This window comes from Triticum aestivum, chromosome 3D (genome assembly GCF_018294505.1).
Source record: "Triticum aestivum cultivar Chinese Spring chromosome 3D, IWGSC CS RefSeq v2.1, whole genome shotgun sequence".
Classification (NCBI taxonomy): domain Eukaryota; kingdom Viridiplantae; phylum Streptophyta; class Magnoliopsida; order Poales; family Poaceae; genus Triticum; species Triticum aestivum.
Window position 1 is genome coordinate 16508926 of NC_057802.1, and position 16520 is coordinate 16525445.

General features: G+C 44.5%; 3 protein-coding genes across 8 annotated transcripts; 1 reads left to right on the plus strand and 2 right to left on the minus strand.

The window, feature by feature from the left end:
- Positions 1-1617: 1617 nt before the first annotated feature.
- Positions 1618-8619, minus strand: LOC123076929 (uncharacterized). 4 transcript variants are annotated; one of them, XM_044499083.1, is made up of 13 exons: positions 8095-8619; positions 7747-7894; positions 7508-7659; positions 7225-7407; positions 6291-6366; positions 6023-6100; positions 5130-5215; positions 4328-4401; positions 3639-3684; positions 3335-3444; positions 2832-3006; positions 2300-2364; positions 1618-2091 (listed from the first exon to the last, which is right to left on the minus strand). In XM_044499083.1, the coding sequence occupies exons 1-12, from the start codon at positions 8611-8613 to the stop codon at positions 2302-2304; spliced, it is 1710 nt and encodes a 569-aa protein (XP_044355018.1). In that variant the 5' UTR covers positions 8614-8619; the 3' UTR covers positions 1618-2091; positions 2300-2301. The 4 variants fall into 4 exon arrangements, with proteins under 4 accessions (XP_044355018.1, XP_044355020.1, XP_044355019.1 ...); XM_044499085.1 differs by having other exon boundaries at positions 2294-2364; XM_044499084.1 differs by having other exon boundaries at positions 2265-2364.
- Positions 8620-9524: 905 nt separating this feature from the next.
- On the plus strand, positions 9525-10408 carry LOC123076931 (uncharacterized). The gene has a single exon (XM_044499089.1). The coding sequence runs from the start codon at positions 9614-9616 to the stop codon at positions 10343-10345; it is 732 nt and encodes a 243-aa protein (XP_044355024.1). The 5' UTR covers positions 9525-9613; the 3' UTR covers positions 10346-10408.
- An 84-nt stretch (positions 10409-10492) lies between these two features.
- On the minus strand, positions 10493-15670 carry LOC123076930 (plastidic glucose transporter 4). 3 transcript variants are annotated; one of them, XM_044499087.1, is made up of 14 exons: positions 15388-15670; positions 14962-15239; positions 14323-14434; positions 14107-14174; positions 13705-13837; positions 13515-13614; positions 13310-13422; positions 12868-12961; positions 12627-12780; positions 12070-12216; positions 11916-11989; positions 11741-11829; positions 11523-11637; positions 10493-11083 (listed from the first exon to the last, which is right to left on the minus strand). In XM_044499087.1, the coding sequence occupies exons 2-14, from the start codon at positions 15209-15211 to the stop codon at positions 10865-10867; spliced, it is 1668 nt and encodes a 555-aa protein (XP_044355022.1). In that variant the 5' UTR covers positions 15212-15239; positions 15388-15670; the 3' UTR covers positions 10493-10864. The 3 variants fall into 3 exon arrangements, with proteins under 3 accessions (XP_044355022.1, XP_044355021.1, XP_044355023.1); XM_044499086.1 differs by having other exon boundaries at positions 15343-15627; XM_044499088.1 differs by lacking the exons at positions 14962-15239; positions 15388-15670 and adding an exon at positions 14548-14611.
- Between the last annotated feature and the right edge of the window lie 850 nt (positions 15671-16520).

Here is a 16520-nt window from a genome sequence, read left to right on the forward strand (position 1 = left end):
ACTTCTATGCACCCTTTCCTCCATCACCAGCATCATTTTGACACCTGTCTATCTGTCGAGATGAACTATTGCACTTCCCCTTTTTATGGAGGAGTCTCATCATTTCTCGATTTCCACTTCTTGTTGCCTTCCAATAAATTCCAACAATGTTGGTGGCCAATCAATTTTCTCATTCGGTTTGGCCATTTGGAGATATCCCTAATTGGGCTATATCATCCTAAAACATAACAATGCTCATTTGATACAAAAACTCGAAGTATGCAAATGTGGCAATAAAAAAATTAAGATTTCTTACATATTGATTAATGGTTGTACTAATAGGAGGAGTGTGCTTCGCTTGATGCAATAACCCGCCCAACAGCTGCACGTCTCTTGAATCGTACCCTGTCGGTTTTGTGGATTTGAGGGTATGATTCGTGGGACGCTCAAGATGATGTTTGAAACCCTCCTGGATGCGCATCCAATACTTACCGCTCGTTTGATCTTTCCTAGCAAGTGTCTCAAGAGTAACCTTTTGCCATCCCCTCAGAAAAGCAATATCCTCATCCGGGATGTAGTTTGCGGCTCGAATTCCTTTCATCCTCGACGATCGGAGGGTTGAACTTGATCAAATTCTGAATCACGACCAAACACTTCCAATTGATTAAAATGCGACAATGATGTGCCCTCAAGATCAAAATCATTTGCCCTAGAATCGCCATCATACTCTGGAGAAATGATTCGTCATTGACAGTCGATCCCCCTAAATTCGTAAAATCCTCGCTAAAACACAAATTGCACATTTGCCAACATTTTTTCACACTGAACCAATCCGAATAAAAGGCAAAGGAGGGCTTTTACCTCATCGGTGTTTCTGGACCCGCATAGGAATGGGAAGGCGCCCAAGTCTCGCCCGCCACTAGTACGAAGGGAGGAGGGGCAAGGGGGGGAGGCCGGCGCCTGTTGGTGGCGGCATGAGGTGGTTTGTCACCCAACTCGTCACTGATAGGGTGGACAAGGTGCTGGCCTTAGTGGTGGCAGGTGTTTGTCGAAGGCACATGAGGCGCAACAACATGTTGAAGTCGCAAGATCCAACTCCAAACCGGCGAATTGGGATGTGCTGATCAAGGTGGCACCCATGGCGTTGTCGACGTGGACTGGAGACAGGCGGAAGCGATCACAAGTGACACTATAGTGAGGAAGGGGAGACAACGACGCGGGTGGGAAGAGCAACAAGCGGGGAAATGTCGTTCACACAAAATCATTTTTGGAATGGAGCGCTCCAAATACCCCCAACAGCCACTAAATGTGGAGGCTCACAGGCTCGATTTTGGAGCGGCCTCCATAAATTATGGCGATCCAGAGCAGGTAGCAACTCTGGGACTAGATGAGGAGCGACATCTATAAATTATGGCGCTCCAAGGCTTTCCAACCAAAATCACCATATAGATGGTTATTATGATGATCGGCCAGTTATGACGTCTCTGCTACAGTTGCTCTTACTACGTAGCAAGTAGTATGATTTTTAAACATGGCCACTCTAGTAATCTTACGAATTTATAACCGGGCGACACTTGGAACCTTGTAGCTTGAGCCAATATGTGAAAGCAGATTCTCTTTGTCGCACCCAGACCCAGATCACAGCAGGTTTCTATTTTAGATTAGAATGGAACGGTAGCGTCGGTTCAGCAAAAGTCTCTGTATTCGATTCACCTGCACATGGACTCAGGTGGAAAGTTCCTGTGGCTTAGGGAGAACACAACGTAGCATCGGGAGCTTCTCCCTTGTGTGTATACAGAGCAAAGCTCGCAAATACAGTATGCAATCATGAGCAATCTTGGGAGTTTACAGTCTGACTTGGCACACGAAACAACACGATCTTAGGACGGTTGCATGCACTCGAAGATGGGGATTACCGGGTCTTGGAGAAGAATCCTAGGGCTGGTTGCCATTTTTCCTTCTGAGGGCATACGCGATCGCCAGACCACCGGCGGCGAGGGCACTTGCCGCGATGATGAGGGCGGGTGAGCTCCTGGCTTGGGCATACGCTACGCCCCACCAAAATATGAAATGTGTTCCGCAGCTCGATTCAAACTTTTCCGTTGAGAAGTCCTGCATAAATTGAGCAACATGTTATATCAATGGGGCTTTTCGATATGTACACTTCTGAAAATAACTAACACGTTTTGGTTTATTCGATAACATAACCCCCATTATCACTTTGCTTAGTTTCGTATAAAAAAACGCCAAAGAACTCAACAGAGCAGCCTAGGTGGAATACAAACTCGGAAGGAGCATTTGATTTTCTTCTCACACTCACGGTTACTGCTGCAGGCTAGACATAAATTCATCGCAACTTCCACTGAACATTTCTAAGGAGAAATCCTGCATGGTGATCCCCAAGAAAATTAAACTGAATCATCATCAAAATCAATGAATAACTGGTTCTAACAAGAGCATGCTTGTCAAATAAGGAAACGTGATAAAAAAAGTTGCAGACTGCTTTCAGAATATTTCGATGTGTTTTTTCGTCAAAGATATTGTTACAGTGTAAAATATTGCAGCAAACATTCAGGCACATTCTGATTTGCATCTGGCTAAATTTTCATCCCATAAATTCATCTGCACTAATATAGGTTATAAACATTTCTACAATATCAAACAAAAATTATTCTGAAATTTGATGTGTTATTGTGTTTCTTTGAATTTTCAGAGCATCCACAGGAGGAAAAGCTCTCAAAATGGTAACCACTCACTTGTAATATTTTTCCTGGATTAATTATGGAACATGCAGGCTCCTTACTCTGGATTAATCATGAAACATACAGAAGTTGAGTGCAGTTTTCACTCACCTTGGGAAGTTTATGTTGAGAGTTCAGATGATCAACATGAAGGCGAACATTGAAGGATGCAGGAATCCACAATTTCCTGTCTACATCACAGTAAGTCTTCGAAACTATATCAAACAAAGTTTGAGCACCATTCTCTATGGATTGCAGAATGGAGGCTTCTCTAGCCTTTCGATTCCTACAAATTCAGTAAGATGCACATTACATCTGAGCTAATGTCTGCAGTATCTACAAACGGATGACTGTATCGTACTATCAGTATGAACAAAGATGAAGAAATAACAACATAATTGTGCATCCATCAAGAGGTGGACATGTAGAAAACTATAATAGGCCACTTTTTAGAAGAAACAGGAAAAGTTGCAACAAAGGAACAGACTACATTTGAATTGATTCGACAAATCCGAAAGTATAAAGTTCATCTTATATTCTGCTAAAAATGAACTTGTTCAACCATAGAACTTGTGAAGTGTAGACAAAGTTTGCAGTAGCGATTAATTCCATACTTGAGATATCCACAAAGCATATGCTTGGGCCATAGGTTGATTCTTCCATGCATTGGAATTAGCACGTGTGGCGACATCTCCAAGAATTTGTATGTGGTTTGGAAGTAGTCCTGCATAATTCAGAAAACCCTTATGCCAATGCAACTCTGATTTAGACAACACAACTCTCTGGAGGCAGCATTGCTAGAAAACGTAAAGCACAGAAACAAAGTACAAGATGGGAAAGAAACCGAGAGATTTTCCACGATTTGTGAACTTCGGTTATAATGCAAGAAATGAGCTTCCAAACAAAAATCAGTGTTACCTTCATGTTGCCACCAGCTCTATTGTCCAATATTGCACTTCCATGCCTGAAAATGGCAAAATTATGCATCATTACTTCAGTGTTTATTTTATTTAGCATCACTTGCCTGTTTAGGGTGTGATTTTATTCTGTATAACTTTTGAGGAAAAGTAGTCGGTATTTTAGTTCTTGCATCTTTTTTATTAATAAAATAAAAACACTGGTGGGTGTTTAATATGCTGTCTAATAGACAAACCTCTGTACATCATACATAGCCTATATATGACAGCCCAATAGTTTCCAAATGCTTAGCCTTACTGTTTCTTTAGCGAGTGAGGCCAAGTTAAAAATCCGAGCGTGCTGTAGTCCTTGAAGCTGGTCATTCTATTCGTGTGTCTTATCCATTTGTCAAATATAACATTAACAAGTAATACAATTTAGATATGGCAGTTCGATTTAATACTTGGACTCAATTTAGATACCAGTGAAGAATGGTCATAGAGTATATGGGGGATTGGATCTTTTGCCCCACTTTACATGGGGTTTGATGATTTGCCCCGTGCTTGTCTCAATGGCAAGTGGCCCCAGCCCCACCCGTCATTCTCAGGGGGGGGGGGTGATCAAAGTTGGAAGAAAAGTGGGGCAAAAGATCCAATTTCTCTAGAGTATCTGCAACTGCTGCTGTTAATATGCTGAAGAATGATGCTTACCCTACACAATGATCTCCGACAATTAGTGCATTGGTATTGACATGGAGAAGCCCCATATGACCATCTGTATGACCCTAGTATTGAAAACATAGAGAAGTATCAATCAATAAATTCAGTATGTTCTGGTCTAAAATATGATGTAGATTCCACAAAAACAGCTGAATATATGCTTGAGATCAGATCATATCAATAAATGGATGAACTCCAAACTCTAAAATAGACAAATTGTATGCTTCTGCTATTATGAGTTCACAATAGTTAATTCAACAGAATAACAGAAACATAGACTTCTTCAAATGTGAATATTGGGTTGCTGTATAAGTCAAGTGTTTTCCAGAGAATACTTTCTAGGTCATGCACAGATCATGTATAGTGTTGCTACTATTTTGCTTCAAAACAACATCAGGAATGCTACGTTTTGTGTATTTTTTCTGAAGTCCTAATATTCTTTAATTCTTATAAAATGTAAATCCATTCAAGTAACAAATGTCATGCCACCATCTTTTCTTAAAATAATCATTGCAAAATATTATCAGTGGTTGGCATAATCATTCTGTATGGACTATGGCATGCAACTATATTTGAACAGCAAGAAGCAAAAAAAATTATACCAAACAATATATGTCGGACTGCCAAATGCTACTATAACCATTAGGGTTATGTTGCACTGGACTTTACAAAAATTGCTACATAATTAAGTATTTAATTATTGGAAATTTCAAAGGAATTATCATGCTAGGTAAGGAAACAATGGCATAAGCTAAAACCAGAGAACGATTCTCCAAGGAAAACACTGGCTTACAGGAGCAAAAACGACTTGCAGTTCTTGGTCACCTATGCATATGCTTTCACCACCAGTCACAGCAGTATTGCCGGTTGACCAATTCCCTATACACCATGCACAAATGAAATATAAGATGTGTATGAACAGCACAAATAAATTAATGAGTATTAAGTGTGAGCTAGTTCACAGAGATAGCCATGGTATATAGCAGTTGAAGATGGCGGCTAGTGAGTAGCCTAACTTAATGAAATAAAATTGGATTATTATCTACTACCGTCATTCACAGGCAATGAAAACTAAAACAAACTAATAGTTTGACATTTAATAATGAATAATGATCCAACAATACAGCACCTTAGAAGTGCCAAACATACCATAACAGAGTGAAAACCACTATGAGGAGGAACATGTAGAAAGGTATACTGTATACCTAAGAGAGCATCCAAGTAAACAAGAAGATATGTTGCATTGCAAGCTTCACCAGAGATATTGCTGTTTTTATGATTTTAACCACCTCGTACGCCTGATGGCTCTCTTCCCCACCTTCCACCACTAAAATGCGCTGACATGTGGTACCACACTTATAGTGGACAAATCTTCCAAATCATTCAAGGTGATGCAAATATTAAATAATTGTCTTGGTTGTTTTATAATTTTCTTCCCCTTTCTCCTTTTGTTTGTAAACTCTGCTTGCACCATTAATCACAGATTTATGACTAGCAGGAACCTCTTAGGATGGTCAAAACAAGGTCTAAGGGCAAGGTTTCACTTGCTACATGTCAATGGAATTATCCCAAGTAAACCCATTCCTGAACTACTTTTGTACGCCAAAATCAGGAAAACATATATGTCATGGCAAAGTGAATAACAACTTTTACAATTTTGGTATAAAAAATGGTGTGGGTCGTTACCTTTTCCTATGCGCTTCATCGTGTTTTCATGTGTCAAAAGAACAGCATCAGGATTGCATCTCTGAACAACCGAAAGACCTAAGTCATTCAACCAAATGTAGCCAGTTTATTTAGGATGGACAAATAGGCATGATAACAATTAACACAAATGAGGAGCTAAAGAACTATAGCATGGTATATGTTTCCAGCTCCATGCGTTTCTCTCCCAGATATGATCTTAATTTCAACAGAAAAATTAAGAAGTGCTACAGAAAACGTTCTAGCGTACCCTCGACATGATCATTATGATGATGCGTAACAAGGACCAGTAACTTCTTTGGAAGGGAATTGACAAGATCTGCAAGCTGAAGATGGCAGGAATGTGATCATTTGTTAGGACAAAATGAAAAGTTTCTGCTTAAAACAGTATTCAATAGAAACAACTGCTGTTGTAGGCCAATAGGCCTATAGCTGTGCATGCAAAATCATCTAACAGATTAAAAACAAAGCTTATTGCAAAGCACAATTTTGTGCACTTTTGATTTGGGTACCAATTACCAAATCAGCAACAGAAAAATCAATAAAATGGAAGGCATACTTCTCAAATATTCTACTTATGTATAAGATAATCAAGTTCAAAATTGTTCCACGGTGAGAGTAACAATGCAATACTTGTGACAAATGGAAAATCAGCAAGGGAAGAAAAAGCACAACTGTTCCTATTTACAGCAAACTTGTATCTGTCATCTAACAAACTTTGAGTTTAAAGTTCACATTTTAGAGAGTTATACAACCCACCACAAATCAGATCTAGTCTTCTCAAATAATTCAAGTAGATTCTTTCCCAAACCAAAAGTTTGTGCCATTATGCACCAAATTGTGTTCTTTGCACTGATAACTGCAGCTCTGAAAAGATAATGTTTTCACATGAAGTCTTCAGCGCTTTTTGTCCCCTTGTCACTGTTTGGTATTCCTTGGTGATTCTAATCTAATAGGCTAACATTTTAGGCACGAGTTCTTTTCCTCATAAAGCTAGGGGTAGTTTTGAGGCCTGTATGAAGAAGTTGGTTTGAGTAATCGAAGTCCCATGGAAGGAACCGAAGCTATTAAACAGATTATAATACTTTAAAAATAAGTCCAAGGCAGAAGCTGCATCCGCAAGATATACACCCTGTCACTGTATGTAGAGCTAAACGAATGTAATCTTAGGTACTTGCTTTTACCTCTGTATGAACCTGTGAGCAACATCCAGGATCTATAAGTAAAGCATCTCCACAAGCAAAATAATCAGATCGCTTCGATGCACATGTACCACTGGTTGCTTGTATTACCACGAGATTAGTTGTGCGAAAAGGCCGTAGGGTACTACTCTTCATTGGTACAAGGGTTATTCCGGGAGGGTACTCCTGTCACCAAACATCGCTTTTCAGGAGAAAGGAGACAGATCGACATGACAGTTGACTAGAAACCGAAATTTGATCCAAACAAAATTATTATTATACAGACCTGGGAGACCAATGTGGAGCCAGCTGTACAATCTGAAGATAGCTCCGATTTAACAAATCCAACATGCACATAGGGCCCAATTCGAGTACCACCGGGCTTCACGTCAGAAAGCAATTCCCGAGCACCCTCCTTGGACATCCATTTACAGGAGTCTGCAACGAACAAACTCGAGTTACGGTGGGTTTGGTGGCCAGGCAAATTCCTGGACACAAGCATTAGTAAGAAATGAAGCAGCAGACCTGGCAATGCCTCCGGTTTCGACTCGAGCGACGTGATGATGAGCACCGTGTTGACGCCCGCGTCAGGGCCGAACTCTGCCTCCACAATATGCTTGAGGAGCCTCCACTCCCCGCACATTGCGTTTGTCAGGCCCAATTGGCTCAAAATCTAGCGAGTGAGAAGAGCCCATCTCTTAGATCAGTTGCCGTTTGTCAAATTATGGTTCTACTAGGACAAGTAAACAAGGCTTGTAGTAACTCGCAATCCATAGCTCCCCAGATATATGTCACCAGATTTGCAAGCTATACTTCACACTTGAACAGCAGCAGAGCGACCAGATTTCACTGAACTAATTAACGATGCGTCACCTGGTGGAGGGCGGCGGGGACGTCCAGGCGCGAGAGGTCGAGGGAGCCCTCGGCCTCCGCGCCGGCGAGGGCCACGCCCGGCCGGGCCGGCTCCCCATCCGCGAGGCGCCGCAGGGGCGCCGACGGGAGGTCGTAGAGGTCGCTGTCGACGTAGCGCCCGTACTCCCCCTCCTCCTCCACCCCCAGCGGGGGCGTCGGGGGCAGCTGCCGGACGAGGAGGAACTCGGCCTCGGCGCCCGGGGGGGCCGTGACCGCCGCCGCGAGCCGGTACGAGGGGGTGCCCATCTCCGACGTCGGAGCGGGAGGGAGGGTTGTCGCCGACTCGCTGGGGTTGTTATCTCTGGCTTGGGGGTTGGGATTATGGGAGGGAGCTTGGGTTGGTCCGTCGGCCCGCACGCCGAGGCCACTGGCGACAAGGGGAGAGATGCTTCCGGAAGAATTCAATTCAAATCTGGGCGTGATGACGGCGTTGGTTGGTGATCTGCTTCCGCGGCCGGGGGTGAAGAGCATGTCGTTCATCTTAATTTGCCTGTACGATTTTCCAAACATTCTGAAAGTTCGAATGTACTTGCACACAATGTCCTTTTTTTTCTTTTTTGCGCAACTGCATACAATGTCCTAGCAAGCTTGCAGGGTACGGTTTTTTTATGAGAAAAACAAATTCGTCTCCGAAAATGTATATGGGGAAAATACGACGAAACTACTGTTCACACTCTAGTAACATTTTACTATTTTAAAAGCAATTTGTTTTGTTTCCCTTCGTATGTCATCGTATGGCCAATTCGTGCCAAAACAAATTGTAAGTATGCATCACAGTCTCGACAGTGCATGGTTCTAATGTCCGAACGGGCAGCCCCGACCGCTCAAATCTCAAGTTGAACCTGTCATGCAATGGTACCATGAGAACCGGCCACTAAGAAATATGGATATTTATGCCATTTTAAAGAATTTTCTTATCAAAACTTCTAGGTGACTTCTTGTCGGCATTTCTCTTTATTTATTTTATTTTATTTTGTGTATTGCTTTTTTTTTTCGTTTCATTGCACCTGGATTTCGAGAACCCACTCTCCATGTCGCTCTCCTGGAACGTTGCCACAACTTTCTCTCTACAAATTTCTGAGGTGTGCCTGCTATTTCTTTTTACAGTGGTTTCCCCTTGTATTTATTTGACTTCTCCGCACAGTTTTCCCTCCGAGAAAACAACATCAAATACAAGGGAATTACGTGGAGGGAATTGTAATGGCCGATTTGCATGTTGCAACGCGTTTATGTGCTGTGATAAAATGTCGAGAATGTCCAGAAAAATTATGTGCCATTTTGGGCCTAATGGCCGAGTTGCAACGAACGGACTGTCAAGCCACCTTGGGCTATAGCCCAGTTGAGCTACAACTCTCCTACCTACAAGATCCAGATACATTTCCCTAAAAAAAAAAAACAAGATCAGACACACCCACGAACTGTCCAAACCGGCAAACCCCCGCCCCCTCCCCAAATCGCCAATCACCCGCCGCCGCCGCCCATGTCTCCGTCGTCCTCCGACGACGAGGCCGCGATCTCCTCCGTCTCGTCCGAGGAAGACGACATCAGCCTGCCGTCATCGCCTTCCCCGTCCCCCGAGCCCGCTCCCGCAGCCAAGAAGCCGCGACGACCCCGGAGCGGCACGGGAGGGCCGCCGCGAAGCTGGCCGACCGCGGACGAGGTGGTCCTCCTGGAGGCCGTCGTCGCGCACCAGGAGCGGCACGGCCAGCTCCCCTCCCGCGACGACCTCGCGACCGCCCTCGCCGGCCGCATCCGGTTCAGCGGCGAGCAGGCCGCCAGGCGCGTGGACTCCCTGCGCCACCGCTACTACGGCTCCGTCCGGCGGCTCTCCCGCGGCACCGTCCCCGTCACGGACGACGACATGAGGGTCTACAAGCTCTCCAAGCGCCTCTGGGAGGGCACGGTGGCGGAGAGGGCGCGGCGCCGGGAGCATCGCGCCGCCGACAAGGCCGCGAGGCGCCACCACGAGCGGAGGGGCTTCGCCGAGCTCGAGGCGCTCTACCCCTGCCTCGCCGCGGAGGTGGAGGCGATCGCGTCGCGGCGGCCCTGCGGCGGGGTGCTCAAGACGGCGTTCGGGCTGATCGGCGACGAGAGGGCGGCGACGCTGGAGGCCAGGGTCAGGAAGCAGCGGCGCGCGGAGCTGAAGGCCGGGATGAAGCGGGCCGAGCTGAGGGGCCAGGTGGCCAGGACGCTACTCGAGTTCATCGAATGATTTGGTTTCCTTCCAGCAAAAAAAATTAGTGATTTTTTCGTTGCTGGCAGTAGCACTAGCACATGGTTATTACTGTTACTGATTTCTCAAATGAAAAACATGAAGTGGGATGGATTACTACCGATTTACCGCTGCATCAAGATCTCATTTACACAGTATGAAATAGGGCATTTTCAATTGGTAAGTAATATAATTACACATCACGCTTTGAAATTCGGCAAATTGGAGTTTTATTTCCAAGTTCCGACACATATAAGGAGTTCATCTGTACACTGAAAACGATGACATCCGATCCAAGGACTAGCAGCAAGCCTAAATCTTGCACCTCCTGGAGCAATAGCACATAAGCTCTTTGATTCTGAGATGTGACAAGAAATAGCTGAGCTTTACTGGTGCCACAACACCCTGAGCACCGGCCGGTTTGAATGGCGTCAGGCGACCTTGCGGCTCCCTTATTTCAGGAACTACATAAAAGGCAGAGACAACATCCCGAGGTCCGAGGACGTTTGTGCTCGGTGCTCATTGATCACTCACCAAGAAAGCATTAGCATCGGCTTTACTGGGTGGGCTTAGCTCCCGCTCAATCTCTTCCAGGGATCGCCCCTTGGTCTCGACCACATTCCCGGCAATGTACAGGACCGCGAGAGCACACACGGACGCGAATCCCAAGTACACGGTGCTGATCCCAAACTTGTTGACGACGCTCAGGAAGTACAGGCCGATGAAGAAGTTTGATACCTGCAAAGAGAAAGAACAAATGATGATTCACTGGTGCCAGTAGGCTAAGTCGACAGTGCAAAACATTGATCATCGAAGTAAGTACTCCCTCCGTCCCATAATATAAGATGTTTTGTAATAACATCTTATATTATGGGACGTTACAAAACATCTTATATTATGGGACGGAGGAAGTAGAAAGGATTATCACTGTTACAGAATGCATTTTTCTTTTTGTTCTTCTTCCAGTTTCATCTATCTACCGAAGTGGACAGAAGTTACTGTCTAAAAACAATTTATCGCATGTATAAGCCGATCGTTCATCTAATAACGCACAAGCTATGACTACCTTGTATTTTGTAAAGATATGCGATACTGCTGAAGGAGGGTAATAATTGGTTGGCGCAGACATCTATAATCTGTTTGTCAGTTGTCACAACTGTAACCACTAGAGACTTACCCAGTGCATTCCCATTGATAATGCTACAGCCTTGGCCCTTATTCTGGAGGCAAATATTTCAGGAAGGAGCAAAGCTGGAACAGGGCCAGCTCCAAGAGCGAATGACAGCACATACCTGAACAAAAATTACAATCAAGATTTCAAGTTAGTTAGGAGCTAAAATTATTAATAAAGAAAAACCAGGAGAAAGCTATATTAGGTGAATGTAAACCACTTACAGGACAGTGCCAACAACAGCAAGAGTGCCGGAATAAGGTGCCAAAGCCTTCCAGGTGAAGGACAATGACAAGAGTAACATCGACGCCGCCTTCATAAGAGAAAGAAGAAACAGTAATTCTAAGTCATTTACACATTGGGAAACACAAATACAGACTACTGTAGAAAAGACAGTACCATTCCAGAAAAGCTTGTTATGAGAAGGCTCTTCCTCCCTTGCTTGTCCATCAGTGAAGATGCAATCATGGTACCTAGGAGAAGTATGCATACACCACCTCAGAAAAGGAATTGGAAGTTACTAACGAAACACTCTTACCAACACAGAACTAACCAAAAACATTGGCGGCACCAACAAGAGCACTCGCTGCAACATCAGATGCAATGCCTGCACTGCGGAACACTGATGTAGAGTAGTACACAACAGCATTTATGCCAGCAAGTTGCTGCAACAAAAACAGTGCCGCTCCCACGCTCACAACTGCAGTATGAGAAATATATCAGGACACATGTACCAAAATTTCATCATGATTATCAATTATGACGCAGACACAAATGAGTATCAATAGAATACTTATAAACTGCTACCCAAGTTATGTAGGCTGAGTCATGACTGTAAAGAACATGGCTGGTAGAAGCAGTTTGCAAGGAACCCTGAGATGATAGTTTCGATCAAGCAACTATGCAACTGTGAGAGTATAAAAAACATAGTATTTCTTTTTTATCATTCATATGCATTTTGTTGTTGTCATGGATGATAGGCAAAAGTTGCTTTGCCCAAACTACTTGCATCTATAAGATTAAGACAACACATGAAACTTTATCACTAATTCCTTTGTACCAAGTCATTGACTTGATAGGGTGTAGGGAAACAATCAGAGAACATTTTACCTTTCCAATAGCGTTTGCTGAATAGATCAAACCAGTTGGCATCTGGCTCATTAGATCCTTGCCCACTAGCCTTTAGGTCATACATGACTTCAGTAACCTTCTCTTTCCCATACAATTTTTTTATAGCTGCTTCTGCTTGAGAAATCTTTCCTTGCTGCGGTTAATCACATGAAAGTTATTCTCAAGTATCGTGTTGCCACCTGAGTACAAAATATGGTGAAAGAATTTGCACAGCACAAACCTGGAATAGCCAGCGAGGGCTTTCAGGTGAAACAGCCATTCCTAGAGCCAACAAAATAGATGGAACTATTGAAATTCCAAACATTGTCCTCCACCTGATTGCACACAACCACAAACAGATAACACAAATTAAATAACTCATATGTTTATCATGCCAAATTTATTGTGATTTGCATCTTTAGTTCTCTCGTATGTATTAAATGAATATGCCTGTTGTTCCTGACTAACTTCCTTACAAATGCATTTGTTCACAAAAAAAAAAAAAGAGGTTTCTCCCTTGTAATTACAAAAAACAATTGCTCTTAGATATATCATAACTTCATAAATTAGAAGTTTTGAGAATTCAGAAGTTGGTAGTCAACAGATTTTATGCACAAGCACAACAAAATTCAAAAGGCATCAACAGAATGCGACAAAGGAAAAGAGGATAGGAGAAAACTCACCATGCAGGATTTTGTGCTAATGGCAATCCAGCTACCAAAGCTGCAAGAATTCCAATGCAGATAAACAGCTGATTAATCGTACCAAGTGCTCCACGTATTTCAGTTGGTGAGATCTGCAAGGTGCAAATAGGTCAGCTGGGTAAGTTCAATATCACAGGCAGTAGTTGCTGAACAGTGGTTGTGATAATTTTGAGATATCACAAACCTCAGATATGTAAAGGGGCACAAGAGCAGAAGAGATCCCAATACCAATCCCAGCAAGTAATCGACCAATAATCATTGTACGGACATCTTGAGCTGTTGCACTACAAATGTTTTGCGAGTTAGGTTTACATAGCAATAGTGTACCTTGAACCATATATTGTTATAGCAGTGAATTCAGTCTCAGAACACACCTCAAGAATGCGCCTACAGCAAGAGGGATTGCATCTAGGATAAATGTCCGTGTTCTCCCTAATTTATCAGCCAAAGCCCCTCCAGTAAAAGAACCTACTGTCGCGCCAGCCAGGGTTGTGCTAACCACCCATCCTGAGTGAAAAAGGCAGATGTATTGTGAAGCATATAGGCAAAATGATATCTCATGGAATCCTCATGCCATAAAGTCCTAGTGCATATGTTATTCTTATCCCCTTTAAAAGCAGTATGCAAGTCTCTTGCAAAAAAAAATGTGTGTACATAATTGATCTGACATTTCAGATGTCACTATTGCAGACACAAAGAAAAGGTATGTACGAAAAGGTTCTAAAACTACAATAAATGAAGTGTGGATTATACTAGCAAGTAAAAGAATGTCATACCTTGTAACACAGCATTTTCAGCAATCCCAAGATCTTTCGAGAGATATTCAAGTGCGCCATTGACCACACTAAAACACATGTATTCAAATGAGATATTCAGTTTTGCTAGACACTGGTATAGGTCAGTTAACATTTAGACTAGGAAACTGCGCTTAACCCCTTGCAATGCATGGGAAATATTTCTACGCAACAGTAGAGTGAAAAGGAAAAACATACCCAAGATGGTAGCCAAACAGAATTGCCCCCAAGCAAGCAACGCCAACGTACGGCAGAACACTCCCAGAAGATTTAGCTTGAAGCTTGTCAGATGGAATATCCTCGGGGTCAGCTGGATATAAGATAGTAAAGGAGTCTAGATTAGCTGATACAGTTAAACGGTCAAAAATCCCAGTGACAATACACTGTCATGGTATCATGTGCAGCTAACCGCAAGATCTTTACCAACATCCTGTACAATTCGGAGCCTACTATGCAACACGGACATTCCCATGGTACACCAGAAGCTGAATCTCAGACGGCCAATAAGCATGTCACAAGTCCGCTGGCAACCACACTAGTACACCACCCAGGACAACTACAGCTTGGTACTAGTACTGGATAGACAGCGCCGATGCAATCCCTGTTTGCCCAAAGCGGAATTCACAACGAAATTGCTGGCCGGCGCAACAGGCATGACCCTCCGTCACATTCCCCCTGCCAAACATTCACAGAATCGCACGGAATCTGGCGGCGATTGGTAGGTTGTTGCTGCAGCTTACATCATCCCTAACAACCAAACCCCAGATTGCACAACCACGCTTCCGTGCCCCGAATCGGCGACGCGGGACGGGAGTGACGAGACGGCGACGCACGCACCTGAGGCCGTGGCGCGCACGCGGCCGTAGCGCGTGCTCCGGAAGAGCCCCGCGGCGCCGGCGCTGGGCCTGCCCATCTCGAGCCCCGCGAGATCCGCCGCGCGCGACCTCACGCCGCCGCAGCAGAGCCCGCCGCGCCCCTCCGACATCCGCACGACGCTCCTTCCGCTGCCGGGCGACGACGACGACGGCGACCTCCGCTCGCCGATGACGACGTGAGCACCGCCGCCCCTCACAGCGCACCGCATCATCTTAACGGGGGGCAGAAGGGGGACCTTCCTGCGATCGCACACCACCGCAGGAACTTTCAGCTTCCGTTACCAAAAAAAATGTAACGGCGAAAATCGCATTAAACCGGCGCGTTGACTGGTAGTGGTAGTACCGGGGAGTGGAGTGGCTGACGTGGGGGTGGAAAACGACGTCGTACCTTCGACCGGAGGCCGCTGGCGCTCCTGGAGCCGAGTGGAGTGGGATTAATGGCGAGCTCGCCGGTGGATTGTGGCTTGGATGGAGATGGGATGGGGGCGGGCGGAGGAGGAAGACGACGGGTGCCAGCGATGGATATATCTTCTTCCCGAGATCCGATAGTTCCGAGGGAGCGCTGTCGATGGAATTCTTCCTCCGCCTCCTCTTTTCGCGTGTTTTTTTTTTCCTTTTCCTGTTGGCGCGGCATGTACATCCACGCCACGAGAGAGGGAGAGAGAGAGGGCCTGCCGTGCTGGCAACGATGTGTGCATTGGATAAGAGTTTTTTGTCAGCAACCCACGAGGCTGCCCCGTCTGGATCACGAGGATGGATATATACGACCGACTCAAAAAAAACTCAATAAAGAAAAAGAATGAATATCCCAAAAAAATTGGCCTTATACAGATAACAACTATAGTGATCTAAAAGGTCTTATATTACTTCAGGGAGGTAGGTACATCATATGGGTGAGATGGGCCATGTATGGCGACCAACATCTAAAGATGGAGCGTAGCGAGCGAGATTGTGGGCTTTTGTATTTGAGTTTTTTTTTCCTTCATGAAGCGACCTCGATGAAATAAGTCCTCAAGCTTCAGTCTCCTGGGCAATTGAGCATAAGATCCAACCTAAGCTTTGGTTAATGTCCCTGGTGGAGAGTGGTTGTTGGAGGTTCGGGACATATCCTTGTCAATAAGCTTATTTTGAGCTCTCGTCTCAAGGAAGTTCAGGTTTTCTCATCTACTCTCCTAGCCGGTATGAAGGTGGAAGAGAAGTCAAGGGAGGAGGCATTAGAGAGTAATTGGCGGAGTGGGTCATCATTGCTGGTGCGCATGATTGAGCTTTGCTGCCTGCGTCTTCTCGACTCCAGTCGAAGGCGGGCCTTTTGTCACATCATCAACGACTCTCCTAGCGGAATGGCAGATGTATCAAAATTCCTACCGCCCAAGAAGTTGCCATAAGAAAGGCCATGCTACTCTGTCAAGTCACATAAGATCGGGAGGTTGAAGGGCAAATGATGGTTGAACGTGATAGTACACGTCGTTGGGTCTAAAAACCTGGTTGTTGCTAAAATTTAAAAACAAGAAATGCTAAATA

What these genes read in the sequence shown, in the direction of transcription:
- LOC123076929 (XM_044499082.1), bottom strand. Translation starts at nt 8,613, where the DNA reads ATGAACGACATGCTCTTCACCCCCGGCCGCGGAAGCAGATCACCAACC. An exon ending in GAAACCGGAGGCATTGCCAG is followed by an intron (nt 7,660 to 7,746) that starts GTCTGCTGCTTC and finishes TGTTCGTTGCAG; the next exon opens with ACTCCTGTAAATGGATGTCC. An exon ending in GCTCCACATTGGTCTCCCAG is followed by an intron (nt 7,408 to 7,507) that starts GTCTGTATAATA and finishes GTTTGGTGACAG; the next exon opens with GAGTACCCTCCCGGAATAAC.
- LOC123076931 (XM_044499089.1), top strand. Translation starts at nt 9,614, where the DNA reads ATGTCTCCGTCGTCCTCCGACGACGAGGCCGCGATCTCCTCCGTCTCG.
- LOC123076930 (XM_044499087.1), bottom strand. Translation starts at nt 15,211, where the DNA reads ATGATGCGGTGCGCTGTGAGGGGCGGCGGTGCTCACGTCGTCATCGGC. An exon ending in GCCCTCGCTGGCTATTCCAG is followed by an intron (nt 12,781 to 12,867) that starts GTTTGTGCTGTG and finishes GATTAACCGCAG; the next exon opens with CAAGGAAAGATTTCTCAAGC. An exon ending in TAACAAGCTTTTCTGGAATG is followed by an intron (nt 11,830 to 11,915) that starts GTACTGTCTTTT and finishes TCTCTTATGAAG; the next exon opens with GCGGCGTCGATGTTACTCTT.